This window comes from Parasteatoda tepidariorum, chromosome 9 (genome assembly GCF_982258835.1).
Source record: "Parasteatoda tepidariorum strain Cologne lab strain chromosome 9, Ptep-v5.0, whole genome shotgun sequence".
Lineage (NCBI taxonomy): Eukaryota > Metazoa > Arthropoda > Arachnida > Araneae > Theridiidae > Parasteatoda > Parasteatoda tepidariorum.
Genome location: NC_141763.1, coordinates 27,450,932 through 27,468,662, shown reverse-complemented (window position 1 = coordinate 27,468,662; position 17,731 = coordinate 27,450,932). Strand labels below are relative to the sequence as shown.

Genomic DNA, 17,731 nt, shown 5'->3' with positions numbered 1-17,731 from the left:
TAGTTAATATTTTTAAACCATTAGTTAAAGTTGATAGAAGACTTTGAAAGTGTTACGTTAATCTTTTACCAATGCTTGTGTGCAATCATTGTATATACAATATTTAAAAATTCATTTTTAAATATGTACACATCTTATGTGCAAAAGATAGAATACAAAGTGAAATATTTTTAGCAAGACTTACATACATTAGAGTATACGACCTGCTCCATTAAATTTCCTTATAACAAAAAGACTTAATACGGTCTTAATAAAAATAACTTAATTTAGTGATGACGAAATAAAAATTGAAGAATTATAAGGAGAAATTTTTTAAAAATGGTTAGCATTTAAAATCACTATCTATAAGTTATCAGGCCATTAACATATATGTTTCACCTATTTATATATAAATAATCAAAATCAATCTTAATCTTTTCTAAGGCCGTGCTAAGTATATTTACCGTCACTATAACATTGGTATGCCATTTGTTATTAATTTCAGCTCTGATGAAGTAATATTGAATAAAATTGGTTACAATATGCCTGTTTTTAGGGAATGTAAAATAAGTAATAACATTAAATTTCTTTTTCAGTTTGGAGTATTTATAAAATTTAATTTAAAAATGAAAGTCATTAAGTTTCTTACTTTTATATAACATTTATTAAGTAGTAGTAAACATACTTACCACAAAAATGTTAAAATTCAAATTAATTCTTATCAACTCATATAAAAGTATTTTAATGTGCCTTTACTAGAAATAAATGGCCTATTTATTAAATGGTTAATTAAATTTATTAAATCAAAGATCAAATTTTGAAGTCATTTTATGTGGTATGATGTTACTCTTAAAAAGATTATAAATCTTCGGAATCCTGGAAAACGGCAGCTAATATTGGCAATTACCGATAATATATTCAACAAAATGTGACATTTTGCCTATTAGCCATTTTGCTCAAAGAATATAGCAAATGGTCAGTGTGTTTAGGTTTTGCTAACTACTCTAACTTATAAACTTTAAACAAACTACTCTAACTTATAAACTTTAAACAAACTACTCTAACTTATAAACTTTAAACAAACTACTCTAACTTATAATAGCGGATTCTTTTTAAACATTTGAATTAAAATGTTATTGGCAAAGGATTTTAAACGTTTCTACAGTACATTAAAAATACCCGAGAAGCTTGTTGTAATGTTTTTAAATGCTGACCAAATTCCCTTTCAGTAAAAATGCTGACGCAATTTCCTGACACTTTAAATGCTGATGCTATTTCCCCTGCTATCTGGACAGGTCATATATAATGTAAATAGGTCTTGTATAGAAGCATATTTTATACTAGATGAACTCTTCTATGAATAAATAGCTACAGATCTAATTTACATTATTCTATGAGCATGTTTGTAAAAACAGACAATCACATTTACAAGTATTTGTGCTTTTTTTTTCTTCGAATATATATATATACGTAGCACTCTGACAAATATAATAAGCAAGAAAATTATTTTTGTAACAAGTACGCAAGAACGCACTCGTGAGAGATCAGTTGTTACCTGAAAAACGTGATTTAAAACCACCTAAACATAGCTATTTTTCGCGATCATCGCAATCATTTTCTGATGTGAAACGATGGGTATCGTTGTTAACTTCGATGCTTTTATGAGGCATAAGGCGAAATGCCTCACTCCTTATGAAAGCATACTGTGTTATATAGAGTTGGATAGCTGTTTGAGGACAAATCTTTCTGTAAAAGGTATTTTTGTAAGGTGATTCTTAAAGATATTGTATGTAAGAGAGTTTCCCGAAAGTAAATAGACACGCGTAATGGCATCAGATGTATAAAAATTACAGCAGCGCCACCCATCAGGGTTATTATTGATAAAAGATAAGTGCAATGTAGGTTGTGTATAAATTTATTAGTTCATATGAGAGCATTTAAGGTGAATCTAGAGTTAAAATGAATGCGTCCAGAAAAGAGCAACATGAAGTAGTAGGATTATTAATGGTAAGAGATGATTGCATAGTTCCTTCAATTAAAGTGTTACATATAAGTCATATGTTGCGACTTTTCGATCAACACTAACTATATCAGTGTTTCCCAAACTTATGACTTTTGTGTACCCTTTCTAAATTTTTCGTAACTCTGTGTACCGCTAATAAAAAAATTAATGCATTTTTTAAAACACTATTTTTTAAAACAAATATGTTTATTTTTACTGTAAAAAAATTGCACAAAAGTTAAAAATCACAACTGGCTGTTGACACTACTAATTATTAACTGTTAGCTTTGCAAAAATAATAGCCAATAGAAAAATACGTAATTGTAAATTTTCATGGCCAGCATAGTTTTTAAACAAATTTTTTGAAATTTTCGTTTGTTGAAAGATATTTCGCATAAGAACGGGTACCCCCGTTAAACTTTTCTCGTACCCCTGGGAGTACGCGTACCACACTTTGGGAAACACTGAACTATATCATCATCAGCAATTAACAATTCGTTAGAGATTATGGCGCTTGCTAAACATGGTCTTATATATGGGGCAATTACAATATAAATCTAAGCCGCCAACGAAAACTTTCATATAATTTGATCATAGCCGTTTCTTTTAGACAGTGAACTCCTGCAGCCGTTTCTTCAAGACATCATAAACGGCAAACATAAACGGCATCTACTCACTTTCTGTCATTAAAAATCATACCATTGCGCATAGTTCTCATTAGTTTGCATCTATCTTAGAACGATTTTACATTTACTTTAAATGCTTTCAAGATTACTGGTTAATCAGTTATATGCTATCTAGGATGCTCATAATTATGGTGCAACCATCGCTACTGTAATTCTGATGCTATCACGCGTGTCCACTTTTTGTCCTTACAGTATTGTTATTAAGTAATTTAAAAGCAAGTTTATATGAAACACATTCGCGGAATTTTGCAATAAAAAAAGAGTTATTATTTTTTGTAGGATATAAAACTATGTGCATAGCTTTGGCATTCTTTTAATTGAACAACAAGTTACATTGGCAGTTAAGAAAACAGTTAAAATTAATGACCAATTGAAAAAAAAAGATTTATTACACCCGGTAATACTAATATATACTAGGTCTAGCTAGTTTAGTTTTTTGTTGATTTGTTTTTGATACCATTTTTAATTGTTTCAGAAAACAAACATGAGTCAAGTTTTATTTTTCATTAAAAAGACCTACCTTCATCGTAGAATCACAGTTTTTCATTTGAATACCTCAAATGAAGAGACGATTATTTCCATGAAAATAATACAATTAATAATTTGAATAAATAAATATTTCCGGAGTAAATTACTTATGATTCAACGGTTGAAAAATCTCAGTTAATTAGTGTTGTTCACATTTGTGTTGAGTATGTAGGGTTATAAGTCAACCAAGTTCTTTCTGACTAATACCAAAAAAAAAATTTCTTGGATTTAATTGATAAAGCAAGCGAAGCATTAATGTATTCTTAAATTACTTTTTTTATTAAAATGCTTGATAATTTTTTTTAGTTTTATAGAAATACCGATCAGTTGTAATCTTTGTTCAAGAATGATAAAATTAACACATAGTTTCAGTTCCTTTAATAAGTGACTTCAGGGTCTGTATGGAATGAGCCGACTGGGATTTAGGCATGGGTTCATCAGGCGAAGAGTCTGTAGCGGGATCTACGGTGACATTTGGTGCAGAGGGGGATGGGCTTATACCTCCCATACAACAAAACCCCCTTCTCTCATTGTCCTCCAATTCCGAATCAGATTCTCCTTTATTGCTACAGAGCTCTTCTAAACTAACAGTCAAGTTCTCAGAGTCTCTGTGAAGTCTCCTCTTTATGAGACCCTCCATCATGTGATAATCAGCCTCTTCGGCTCCATGGAGAATCTCCGACTCCACGGAGAGTAGAGTTTGGTACTCGGCGCTGCTCTGTCGCGAAAAAGAAGGTGCGAATGTGTGGGTCAGCGGTGAAGTTGCCCTCGGGCGACTATATCTGGTCATCGAAAAGCTCTCAATGTCATCTGTGATGCTGGTATACTCACCGCGTGTCATGCCTAGGTGAGGTCTCAAGCCTCCAGGGTACAGACTGCACTCACTGTTGTTGAGAGTGGGCTTACGCGTCATGCCTCCGCCCACGGCGACAGATGCACTCCGTTCCACGAGCTGCTTTGTTGGTATGAGGCCACCGACTGTGTCTTCCATCTGGGATACGCTGTTGCCTCTAGCGAGGGCAGGTTCGGAAGCTGCAACATCCGATTCCACCGACAGCACATTGAATGTGTCGTGGGTGGGAACCGTCGATTGTCGGAACAATCCCAGTCTGTCGATGGCGGTCCTCGACAGTCGACGCTGATGACGACCACCGATGAAGACAGATTGTGATTCTACTGAATACTGAGGAGTGAGAGAGTTCTGAGATGTGACAGGTTCACGTGTGTCGTTAAACTGCACTCTGCTCGAAGATGGACTCTAGAAAAATAGTTGAGAAGTCAGATAATATAACAGAGAATATAATAGGAATAGAATTTTGCCAATCCTTTAATTACTATTCTACAAACTAATGCTACGTGATACCATTAAAGGAATAGCATATTTCATAGCCTTTTAAGATTCCTTTAATTTAATAAATTTAATTATTTAATCATTCTTGATCCAATTTTAATTAAATTAAAGCAGTTTTTTTCTTCTAAATAATGTAAAGGCTAACTTTCTAATCCATTACATGCGTATAACTCATTAATTCATTGTCGCGACCAAATCGAATATCAAAATCTATTGTTAACTTTAACCTGCTTCATTTTTCTAACCACAAAAATGTTCCGGTTGCAGGGTTATATTAATTTCTCACAGTCCTTGTGGTGATTAACCTGTAGCCAGATTATTTAAAATTAAATGTTTATAACGAATAGGTGTTTTGCTTTTGGCTATATTGTCTATCGATAACTCGCCAACTTTGGATTTCTTTCCATGCTCCTAAGTGTCCCGTTTGTAAAAATTTATTTCGCTGGTAATTTAAAACTGTCGGAGTTAGGACAGGAGGCGATTTTGGATGCCAGAGGGCTCCTTAGTCCAACAGTTTATTAATTGCAAAAATCATCATTGTTTTAAAAACAGATTTCTTCTTCTCTATAAAGGCTAATTGAGCCTTGGTGGCTCAGAGGATAGAGCGATCACCTTCCAATAAAGTGAACCGGGTTCGAACCCCAGCGATGGCTGGTCGATACGAATTACCCACCCGGCTTCGCACTGACTTCAGTGATGACGTAAATATCCTGAGTGGTATACGGATCGTGGGTTAGAGTCCCCTAGACGGCAAACCAACCGTGGGAGGTTTTCGTGGTTTTTCTCTCCATGTAACGCAAATGTGGGTTAGTTCCATGAAAAAGTCCTCCAGGAAGACAAATTTCTCCCAATACTTGATCCAGGAGTTTCCCGGTCTCCTAGATTAGGTTCAAAATTACAAGGCTACGGAGTTGAACATTCGTAGTCGTAAACCCAAAATCGGGTCGGCAGTTCAACGACTGTCATAAAATAAAATATAAAGACTTATTATTTTGTTGCTGTTTATGATTTCGTTATCGTCTGCATATGGCCTTATTTGTATATTCCATAAATATTCTCTAAATAAAACAACAAAATTTTGTTCAAATTCTGGAGCAAATCCCTATTTTACAAGAAGAACAAGTGTACCAGAAAACACCACTACTAGGGCCGAAGCCTTCCATAAAACTGGACTAATTCTTCCATAAAAACTGGACTGAAATCTCCCCAAAACTATAAAATTGGAATATTTGTCTTCATAGGCTGTATCTCTGCAAAACCATGAATTACCTACATACAGCTGATTTGAGAACACAAGAACTAACTTATCCACGGTAGTTCACTTTACTTTTGGCAGATGGCAGCACAAAAAAGGCATTAATAACCTCCTCTACGAATGCATTGATTTACACTGATCTGAGCTGAGAAGTTTAATTAAAACATTTTTATTTAAAATTTAAAAAATGAATGAGAGTGATGTTAACATAGTCTTCTTGATCTTTGTGTAAGAAAACGAAAGTACTTCTAAAAGAACTTCAGTAAAATTTGTATCTTTAAAATTCGATATGAAAATTTCTATCTTTCTAGATTTTTTTTATTCCTCTATCTGATATTTTTCTTTTATAATACATATTTGATTTTGTTGCCACTGATAGTTTTGATGTGAGCCGCGATGAATTAGGGGTTAAAGCAGAATGTCTGTAGTCTCACAAAAATCTCTTTTAGTGGATCTGTTAATTGCCACTTCTTCTAAAAACTTATTTCTATTCATCTATCCCAGATTCGTTTGTGAAAATAAATTACTTAAGAAATTATTTATTTCAAAAATCCTTAAAAATTGTATTTGGAATTAAGATCACGAAAAATTTTCCTGACCGGTAGCCACCCTGATTAAAGGCACTGAGCTGTCATTGTGAAGTACTGGGTTTTGAGCTTCAGTTTCGGCTTGAAGCCTACGCAGCTTCAAATCGATGGAATGAAATAAAAATTGTAGAGCCTTAACCTTCTAGATCCCCTATGTCCACATCAGACTATTTTGGGAAAGCTTTATGATAACTTTGCTTTGTTTTCTGTAATAAAATGTTATTTTTCAATATATATATTTTTTTTACTAGGAGAACGTGAAGTTTCTCATCAGGGCGCATTCCTTTACGGCAGCAAAAGAGACGTTTCAAAATAAACAAAACTTATCCTTAGATAAAAATCACTCTTTATAATGCGCCTATTCTTCTAAAAAATTAAAAAGAAATATAACATTAATTGAGCTTGAGATGAAAAAAGTAAAGCAGAAACAGACTTACCAATATAAAGTAAAATAAAATAAACCTGCGTTAAAATTAGATGTACTAATCTAACAGTAACAAAAATTTTTAAGAAGAAAAAAAACGAATGTGCTCTTAGCTTTATCGTAAAAATAATTGGTAAAAAATATATAAAGCAAATAACATTACACTGCTGCCATCTATAAAAAAACACTTTAATAATAATAATAATAATTGGAATATTTCAGTAACAACCCCTAATAGGTAAAGAAGTTAATAAAAACAAAAAAAATATTTCATTTGTAAAATTATTAGAAAAAAGCCCCATTTAAAGGTAATATTTGCAGAGTTTAACATACAAACGTAAACTAGGGATAAATCCTTTTATTGGTTTCATAGGGAGAGTGTTTATAAGTCAGAGCCCACATACGTAGATAGAAGGTCGTTTATAGACTTTATCCTTCATTCATACATTTTTCCATGGCAGTAAAGTCTACCTGTATTATCAGCATTCATCGGTTGCGTCCGCTTATAGGTTAGAGACATTCATACCTATTAGGAAAGCTATCTGTTTTTGCATAGCTATCTGTTTGTTATTTGCCATGCCCTTAGTGATAAAAAATGCTATATTTCCCCATCAGAGGAAATTTTGAACAAAAATATGCATATTCTTATTCCACTAACGGTATTTAAAAGTCAAAAAATTTATAAAACTCTAATGCTAAAACTTTTTGTCGCCAAATATAAATAATAATAATTATTTTATGACACGAACTTTTCTTAACACAAATTTTTAATTCCCTAACTGTACAATAATATCCTTTAAATGTAAATATCATATAATTTATAAAAAATAAATGACTGTTACGATTTTAAATCTTGAAATACAAGTTGGTCTCTAGAGGCGGCTAGTCTATGATACATTAATCTATGAAAATTAAAAGAACAGAAATTCAGAGGATGCCATACCTTCACAGGTTGAGGCAATGATGGATCTTCCAGTACCAATGCTTCATTTGTGGGCTCCACAATTTTAGGAGCTTCTGTGCTCCTAAGACGTGTAAAGCTCTGAGCGTGTTCGTCCTTTTCATCATCTGACGGCTCTGATTCATCACAGATTGAAGACATTGTTCTAAAATGAAAAGATAATCATCAGCATGCTGAGCAGTACGAATATTTTTAAACAATTAAGTTTTTTCCCCGATATATTTTTTTAAAATTTAGTTACTCTCATATTTAACGCAACAAATTGTTAAAGCTGTTTATTTAAGACTCTGTCGTCACACGCGAAAGCTTCAGTTTTCTGAAAATAAAAAGCGTTTGTGATCTAATCTTAAACATTTAAAAACTTATTCCAAAGCTGCATTATTTGAGCTCATAAAAATTTGCAAAAATATAGAATTATTCATAGATTTTGATAATTTTTATCTAGGTGAAAAAAAAGTCTCACCAAATTCCGGAATATTGAACGACTTCCCTTTGTTTTTGGTTCTTGGACTGGAAACTTTCAAAAAACGATTGTCAAGGAAAGAAATTTTTGCTGAGAAAATTCAAATCCACAAATTTCATGATTATTAATTCAAGACTCTTTTATTGATTCGAATATTTTCCATTCTTTTCATTTCAGAACTAGGTTAGTCATAAGTCGAAATAAGTCAGCCGTTTCCTAACTTCTTAAATCAATATCGTATACCAGTCACAAATACGGCATACTAGTCAACTCAAATCAATATCTTGTAGAGCTATTTGTACCTCGGGAAAGAGTAACAACTGGTTGTAAAATCAGTTCATATTTATATTGTTCCCGTAAGAAGTAAAGCATCTTTGACTTCCAACACTCATTAACATGGATTTTCGGAGGAAAATTTAAAAAGCCGTTGTTTAACCCTTTCGCGCCGACTGTCACAAATACGTGCCAGCATAAAACCGTATCAATCACGGAAAAAAGATAAAACTGGTAACCAAAGTAGTTTTTTAGCTGTTTATTTGTGGGCACAAGTGAATAATTGTTTGATTTATTTAATTCACCATTACTTTAGTTCAAAATAAAATTATTCAGTTATACTTTGAACTACCATTGATTATACACTCTATAACAAAAAATCGACGCATCAAGAAGGAGTTGTCCGATTGAAACGAAAATTGATGGCTAGGAAAACAATGTACAGAATAGTAAATGATTAAAATTTCAGAACAATTGAATAATTTATTGCAGTTTCAATAACAAGTTCAATAAGGTGTTGACCCGCCTCTACCCTGGATACAAGCTGCCACACGGCGTGGCATAGACCGATAAAGCTCGTGGATGGTCTCTTGCGGTATTTCCTGCCAAATTCGATCCAATTGTCGAACGAGGTCATAAACATTCCGTGCCAGATGCAATCGCCTTCCCATCATATCCCAGACATGCTCGATGGGAGAGAGATCTGGTGGCCTGGCAGGCCAAGGAAGAGTTTGACAAGCTTGCAGACAGTTCATAGCAACACGTGCCGTATGTGGCCTGGCATTGTTCTAGCTGAAAAACCAGCCCAGGGCGCTGCAAAAGGAACGGTAGCAAAACAGGTCTTAGGATGTCGCCGACGTACCATTGTGCAGTAAGTGTACCTTTAATGACGACCAAAGAGGTCCGGCTGTCAAAGGAAATGGCACCCCTGACCATAATGCCTTGTTGAGGGCCGGTGTGACGTGCAATAGTGAAGGCAGGATCCCCCCCTCTGCCCTGTGGGTCTCCAAACACGTCTAAGATGATCGTCAGGACGCAGTTGGAAGCGGTATTCGTAGCTAAAGACTATGCGTCCCCAGACGGCATCATTCCAGCCTGATCGAGCCACGCACCACTGTAATCTGGCACCAAGAAGGAATCGGATGATTGCTTCTTGGTGCGTCAATTTTTTTGTTATAGAGTGTATATATGATTAAACTAACAATAACTTAAGTAAAAGCAAAGTAAGTCTGTCAAATTAGCAACGACTTCATTTTAGTTACCGTTTCTTATTTATTTACATCCTGATTCTGATTTTGTACGAATGCTCTTATGAATCATCCGTCCCCAAGGGGTTAAGTGTCTTACACTTGGAGCAAAGCTGTAATTTTAAACTAGATATACCAACTTGTCGTGAAGAATTATCAAGGCTTCAAAAAGGACAAACAATTTTGTGAAATTTTCCACCTGGAAGAACATTATCAAAATCAATGTCTTTTTCCAATTTTTAAAACTTTTTATGAACTAAGATAATACAGTATTGGAGTAAATTTTAAAATATTAAAAAGTTAGGCAATAAAGGCTTTTTTTATTTTCATAAAACTGTGGCTTTTCTCCATATTGACATTAGGCGAAATTTTTAGAATGATCATAGAGGGCGCTGGCCAATGAAAGACCGAACTTGATCTATCAGTCATAAGTAACCAGTTGCAAACTCATACCAATTATGAAAATAGCATATTATCCGCAAAAAAGCATCATTTCATGCGATGACAGAGCCTTTGAAAAACAGCCTCAATAGTTATAACGTATATACAGGACAATTTATTATCTTGAAAAAAGTAAACAGTAGACAATTCATAGTTAAAAAAAGTGAATTAATATTACATTAATGTATACATAAATGTTACGTTAATTTTAATTCAATAAACATAGTTAATTTTGCTTTTTAAAATAGTCTAGAAATAAAATAATTTTACTTTTCTCTCTTTTTCGATTTATAAAGTGCCCTGTTGTATGTGTAACATTTGATAAGTAAAAGAATGCTAGATAGAAATGAATTGAAGTCTGTCCGCAATGCCATTCTCTATTTTAAAAAAATTATTCTTAGTAATAAGAAAAATAAAACAAATGAATTGATTTTACGAAAACAACGGGTTACGATTAATTCACAATCACGGCGTCTGCTGCCGTAGGCGGCACTTTCCCATTCGTCGGAAATAGAAGTCGAATGATATGATACGGAAATTAAAAAGTGTTCGATCAATAAAACGTGAGAAGAGAAACGAAGGCTATAAACAAAGATATTAAAAGCAAGACTATGTGCAGACGTAGAACAAATGTAAAGCGTGAGTCAAAAACGGTAAATTATTTACAAAATAAGAAGCTATATACATAATAGGGGTGATACGTAACAAGTGAAAGGACTAAGAACGAAAACAGCGGTGAAGTACGGGATCTAACATAGGCTTAAATGTGTGCGTGTGTTATGAAATGATTATTTTAGAATAGAAATACGAGAGCTGCTCAATAGAAATACGTATTGCTCTTACCTTTGAGAATACGATGGAGTTTTGGAGAAGTTGGGTTCTGCCATGGAAGTCACGATGTATCGATGGATGACGGCTAAAGACGCTGCAGTTTGTTCAGCTAAATCTTCAAGCTTCGTAAGCCGAAATTCTAGAGTTTTGATGCAAGCACTGGATTCTTTTTCACGGTGATTGATATCTTCAACTCTTTGCGACATCATTTCCACCCTTGCGAAACACAAAACATTCAACTTATTTAAAAGAAATATGAATACTGAAGCTTATTAAAACATCGTATTCCATGTAATATGTTTTATAAAGTTTTTATTAGCTTTTTACGTTTTCTGTGTGAATGGAAGTTTTAAACCGAAATTTCAATGTATTTCCAACCACCCAGAGTACTCAAATCATTACAAATGCTCCATGTCTGATGGTAAAGCGAGTTTCAATCGTTTCATCGCAATTGGACACAGAGTTTATGTTTATGCAACCTTAACAGGAAAACCCATCGTCAAACCAATCACAGTTCGCGGAACTTTACTGGAGCTATGTGTCTGATTGAGGTAAAAGTTGAACCATTTCCGGAACAGTAAATTTCGATTGAAAATTTTAGTCAGGTAATATATCAGCTAGAGCGACCTCAGATTGTGCATTAAACTTAAACTGTATAAAATATCTGGACACCTGAGGCCGCTTGCTGCCCTTTTCCCATTCATCTTGAGCTTGATCTGTGTGGTGCTTCGTTGAGGTTGTGGAATGCAAATGAAGTAAAAGAGTTTTCATGTGGATCATTGATGTCCTGATTGTGTAATTACATGAAGTAGGGTGATAAGACTATATTGTAAAAGTATGAACTTTAGCTAAGCAGATATGATGAAAATGAGGTTATGTATATGCTATTGATGTAGGGAATCTGATACATCACTGCAATAGTATGCTGCCATTGGTCTGATGTTCTTGTCTTCAGTTAAATTCTCAAATAGAAATATTTCATTGAAATTTGCTGTAGAGCAAGAGGTGGCTTTTTCGTAGAATTTGTTATTTAATTTAGCTATATGTTTGTCTATTGCATCTATTTTGAGGTCATGGTGTATTGTATCATTTCTTACGAACCAGCACGAGCTCTTCGTACTCTTCTTACGAGCAAATGAAATCCAGTAATACCACTTCCTTTGGTGTTTAGACACAGAAGAAAGTTTTTTGTTTAGAGAACTGAAACTATAGTAAGTCCATTTATGCACTTTCATTTGCGGTTAATTCGCGTTGTATTCTCACTTAGTCTACATAGCACAAAGTATACCCTATCTTTTGTTGGAGAACTATCTAGTTTTGAAAACGCACTAATAATGAAACGCTTGCCTTTTGAAAAAAGGACCTTCCTTATAATCTTTTATAGAGCCATTTTTTTGTATTAATGTTATGTTAAAATATTTGTGAGAATTAGAATTTTGAGAATTATGAAAAGAAATTAATTTAGTTTATTACTTAAAATTAATTTAATTTTTACGACCAAATATTTAGTGGAAAGTGTGAAATATTTTTAAAAATTTTTTCAACTGAAAAGAATTTACCATAAACTTAAATTTCTGTGTTTTAGAATGACCGAATTATAAACTCCGTGCATTAATTCTGAATTGATAACTATAAATAAACTTGAAGATAAAACATTAAACGAACGAACGCATGAAGCACAAGAGAAAATAGATCTACAGTATTGGCCTCTCTTCTTAGCCCTCACTAAAATTAACTGTTACTCACATTTCTATTAACAAAATCCCTCTCATTGTTTTTTATTTATTTTTGTATTTTCTGAATTTATCAAGAGATGGCAGCACAAATCATTGGAGGGAAATAAGCTTCTTATCAAATAAAAAAAGTTGGCGGGTAGTATACTTCCCACGGTCATGTAAAGGGTTAATTGAGTTAAAATGGGTTAATGTATTCGACTCTCTCAAATTTTATTATGTGCAGTGCGTAAAAAACGGACTAACCTGAATAACTTCTGATAATAATCAGATTTTCACGTTCTAGAAATCGAATTTTAAAAGTCGGATACTGAAAATTTGATTTTTCAGGAACTATTCATCCGATTTCGTTTAAATTTCGTACTGTGCCAAGTGAAATTATATCCTTTAAAATTATGCAAAAAATTATGTACCTTGTTGTACAAAACTTTTCTTGGCTAAATAAAATAATTAAAAATAGTAAATATATATGAAGAGTTATTTTTTGCATGGAAATATCGTAAACGAATTTTATAATTATGCACCTAAAAGTTTTCAACTAGCTTTATAAGTTCTCGAGATGAGGCGAAAAACTCAAAAAGTAAAATTAACATTAAGAGGTCTAAACTTTCGAACGCTCTCCTGACCATACTATTGGGGTCATATTTACCAGATTCTGACAATCCTTTATATTTTGGGGGTCAGAAATCCGAATTCACCAAAAAAGGGTATGCAGACTTGTAGAAGTGCAGACTTGTAGTAGTTTAATGACCATTTTCAGCCAGTAATGCAATTTGGTATAAGTATACGAGAAAATGATAAAAGTAGCTTCAGTTTTGATCTTTCAGGTATGTTTATTCAAAGAAAGTACGTTTTTGTGTCTGATTTTGTAGTTTAAAATATCGTCTGCCATTTATAAATTGACATATTTAAGGTAATCTTCTCGAACCATTGGGATTGAGTCCTAAAACGTGAAGATCCGATTATTAAATCAAAAGTTATTCCGGATGATTCGTTTATTTTTGCACATTGTTCAACTGCGTTATGATTTTATGTCTTTCAAAAATTTCAGTGAGTGATGAAATTTTTTACCTTTCGGTTGTGAACCGAACTTGTTCCTCTGTTGACATGTGTAGTTCGGTTTCTTTTTCTCGAAAATAACCTTCTACACACTCTTCTTCGAAGTCGTATATATTCTGAACGTCGCTTTCGGATAAAAAAAGTTCTGAAATAAGAGAGAAAATACATATTCCAATGGGAAAGTAAAGAATTTCATAACAAAAATGCATTTTATAAGATCGCGATAATCAGATTTTAGAGATATAATAAAAATTAAATAAAGGAATTTCAGAAAAATTATCAACACAATTATATAAATACACAACATCTATATGGATCATTCTGCAATGAGTCTTCAATAATGAGTTAGCATTTTCTTACTGATAATAAGTCTTGATTTTCAGTATAAAAAAATTAAAAGAGAAATAAATAGCAGTGGATCCTCGGTTAAGCGAACACTCTTGGAACCGAAAAAAATGTACGTTAACGAGAGTCGTCTATTTACGAAAAAGGTTTACTAATAACGAATACTAACACCGTAAAATATTTTTAAAATAATTGCATTGATAATAAATTTCCTATAATAACTATTCACATTGTTTAAATACTTTTTTCCGTATCATTAATATATAAATGTTTCATTTTGACATGAAGGAAATTTAATAAATTTTTGCTTAATTATAACATTTTAACATATTATTCCAATAAAAATGTCAGTGTTCGTTATATTTTTATTTCAAAAATAAATATAGTACGCTAAAGATAAAATTGTAATCTACTCGAATTTCTTGGTTCTCATATAAATATTCTAATTCATTGAATACTTTTTGTTATCGCTTTATTCAGCTTAGAGTTGCATTCAAAGCTATGATATTTTAGGCAGTTAATTTAGTTTTAAAAAAAATTTATTACATATTAAATATTTGGTCCAGATAATTCAAAATAATATTGAGGGTATGAGTACCGATGTTTCAGGGAGTGCTCGTCTCTCAATGAAACGACCCAGGTTCCAATCCCAGAGATGGCTGGCCAATTTGAATTCTATGTCCGGGTCACACTGATCACAGTGCTGATATAATATAGATCCCCATTGATAGTCGGATCATGAATTAGAATCATTGGACTAACTATGGAAGAATCTCGTGGTTTTCTTTCCAGTGTAACACAAATGCATGTTAGTTCAATTATACGAAGGAAAGTTTTTTATAATACTTTATCCTGGAATACCCTTGTCTTCTGAGTTTTGTTTGAAATTACAAGCCTAGGTGGTTGAACATTGATTGGCGAAAACCTACTAATTGGCTTTTTGTTTAATGCAGATTATTAAAAAAATTCAAAAAAAAAGTTTTAAGAATTGATGCTTATCATTTATTATTTTATTCAGGAACTATATTCAGGGTTCGTACGTTTTTAAAAAGAAATTGAAAAGTGGTATCACTATTTGTAATGAAAAAGTTACAATTTTCCTTTTATTAGCTTTCTCTTTAAAATTAAAACTGCTTTCTACCCGATTTGAATATGATTTAATTTAAATCACTTACTTATACTACCACTTTCAAAATTAAGTATCGTACGAACCCTTACTGTATAGAACTTGAAGCACGTGGAATAATTCATAGGTTTGACGGACTTATTCGATGTGAAAAAAGTCATGGCGTAAATTGACAGGATGATGAACGAGATAGTGGTAGCCTCAATAACGAAAAACACAACTTTCATGTAAACCAAAAATAATAAAACTTATAACGAAATAACTTACTGAGGCCGTGATCAAAAGAATCTTCTTTTCCTTGGCACCTTGTGAGAAAGTACTTGATGAGAAGATGAATGTGTGAAAAGACTATCAGAGGAGGAGGAAGGAGCGGCTTTTGTTCATACTCCATCACCACTTTGAAACGTTGGCTTTTCCATACTTCCTGTGACATATTGTTAACCTCAAAGAATATGTTGCTGAAACATAGTTTGAGAAATAGAGCAGTTTAATCTTTTTGTGAAATATTTTTTTTTCACTATGGTAATGACACAAATAAATAATACGATTAATTTCTACATTACGAAAATTGTGACTCCATGTACACAGAGTGGACAAATTATTATGATCACCCCCTCAATACACTATTGGTCCACCTTTAGCCCGTAATAATGCACGAATTCTTGTTGGCATAGATTCTATGAGATGGTAGAAAGTATTTGGTCCCTTATCCGACGAACTGCACTTTTCAGTTCCGTCAGATTGGAACGTCACTGGATCCAGCTGTCTGATGTCCCGTTCGATCTCAGCCCAAATTGGATTGAGATCTGGTGATTGTGCGAGCCAACGAAACAAGGTAAAGTCACCGTCCTGTTCTTCGAATCATTTGTCAACAATACGAGCTGTATGACAAGGAGAACAGTCCTTGCTGAAAGTATACATCCCCGGCAGTGTACACTATTAACATAACTGGATGTAGTTGATCTGCAATAACACTTAAACACCCTTGGGGATTCAGACGTTGTTCCACTGGAATCAAAGGACCCGTGCAATGAAGCAAAATATCTCCCATGCAAGAAAACATCCCCCAAACCTTCAGGTTTGAAAGCTCTTATGATAGGACATTGTTTCCATACTTTCCAAATGTTACCCTTGCTGAGGATGATTTTCCTAACTGGTAGTGAAGTGAGCAAATTTAGCAAAATTTGTAAATGTAGCAAAATTTGTGTCATAAAATATGTTCCCAAACATCTCAATTATTTGGTATCTTTACATTTTCTGACGTATACTGGAGGAAAATCGTTTACTTTTAAATGCTTTCAAAATTACGTAAATATTCATTTACTTCGCTCTAACATATTTTTCACGGGCGACTGGAGCTTTAAAAGAGCCTAAACTCATCTTCGTGCGATTGCCAAGCATTTATTTATGCGTTTAATATATTTCTGAGGATAAGTGGTCATTTTAATTTTCTTTGGCCATTATACATATTTTTGAAAGACGAATTCTAACGCAATGAGACGAAAAGATCTAATGAACTTATCTATGATTGAAGCGTTGCTAACTTAAATTATGAAATACCCTTGACTTTGACACAATTTAAGAGAATATATATATATCTATTCTCTTAAATTGCAGATATATATATATATATATATATATATATATATATATATATATATATATATATATATATATATATATATATATATATATATATATATATATATCTGCATATATATATGCAGATGTATATATATATATATATATAGAGAGAGAGAGAGAGAGAGAGAGATTACTCACTTGAATACTGCAATGAGTAAGTTGACTAATAGAATGTTTGCAATCAAGAGATAAATTGCCATGATGGCAGGATTGATCCACATTCCAGGTCTGCAAGGTACTTGTCCTTTTCCATCTCCACATTGAGCTGCAAACAGAAAGAAGTACGCAAATAAATATTTTTTTATACGATATCTTTAAAAAGTCTTGATTTGCAACCGATACTTCTAATTTTCTCAAGAGAGATGTAATGTACTCAAGAGAAAAATGTCAATTTCTTACAGTTCTCATCTGAAAAAATGTCGATTCGTTTTTTTACATCAAAATAAGTTTCCGCCATGGTTACAATTAGAAGTTATGAAAATAAATTAATTGATTCCTTAGAAATGCGTTCATGCTTTTTACAAAAAGGATAAAAATTCGACCAAGAGAATAAATATTATATTTCCTTGACCGCAAATTAAATTAAAAATTTTTATTACCAGAAAGCTTGTCATAGCGTAATAGAATCTCATAGAAAACGAAAAAAATACAGTGTTTACTGTAACATGCTAGCTTCTACACGAATCTGAATATCCAGAGTTGAAATAATAAAATATCAGTAGCCGATGTTTTTCACAAAGCAGGTTAGTAACAAAACTCGGTGCTCAGAAATCGGAACTTTATAATAATTGTAATT

The 17,731-nt window shown here is 32.9% G+C and overlaps 1 protein-coding gene across 1 annotated transcript in view; it reads right to left on the bottom strand.

Annotated features, from left to right (window-relative positions):
* Positions 1–1,426: 1,426 nt before the first annotated feature.
* The window catches only part of Trpm (transient receptor potential cation channel, subfamily M), a 264,967-nt gene continuing 248,662 nt past the window's right edge, over positions 1,427–17,731 (bottom strand). The window contains exons 22-27 of the mRNA XM_087151134.1: positions 17,074–17,200; positions 15,559–15,749; positions 13,833–13,965; positions 11,041–11,244; positions 7,756–7,918; positions 1,427–4,453 (exon numbers count right to left, since the gene is read on the bottom strand). Coding sequence (XP_087007260.1) covers positions 3,551–4,453; positions 7,756–7,918; positions 11,041–11,244; positions 13,833–13,965; positions 15,559–15,749; positions 17,074–17,200 — 1,721 coding nt within the window. The 3' untranslated portion in view covers positions 1,427–3,550. The remainder of the gene's footprint in view (positions 4,454–7,755; positions 7,919–11,040; positions 11,245–13,832; positions 13,966–15,558; positions 15,750–17,073; positions 17,201–17,731) is intronic.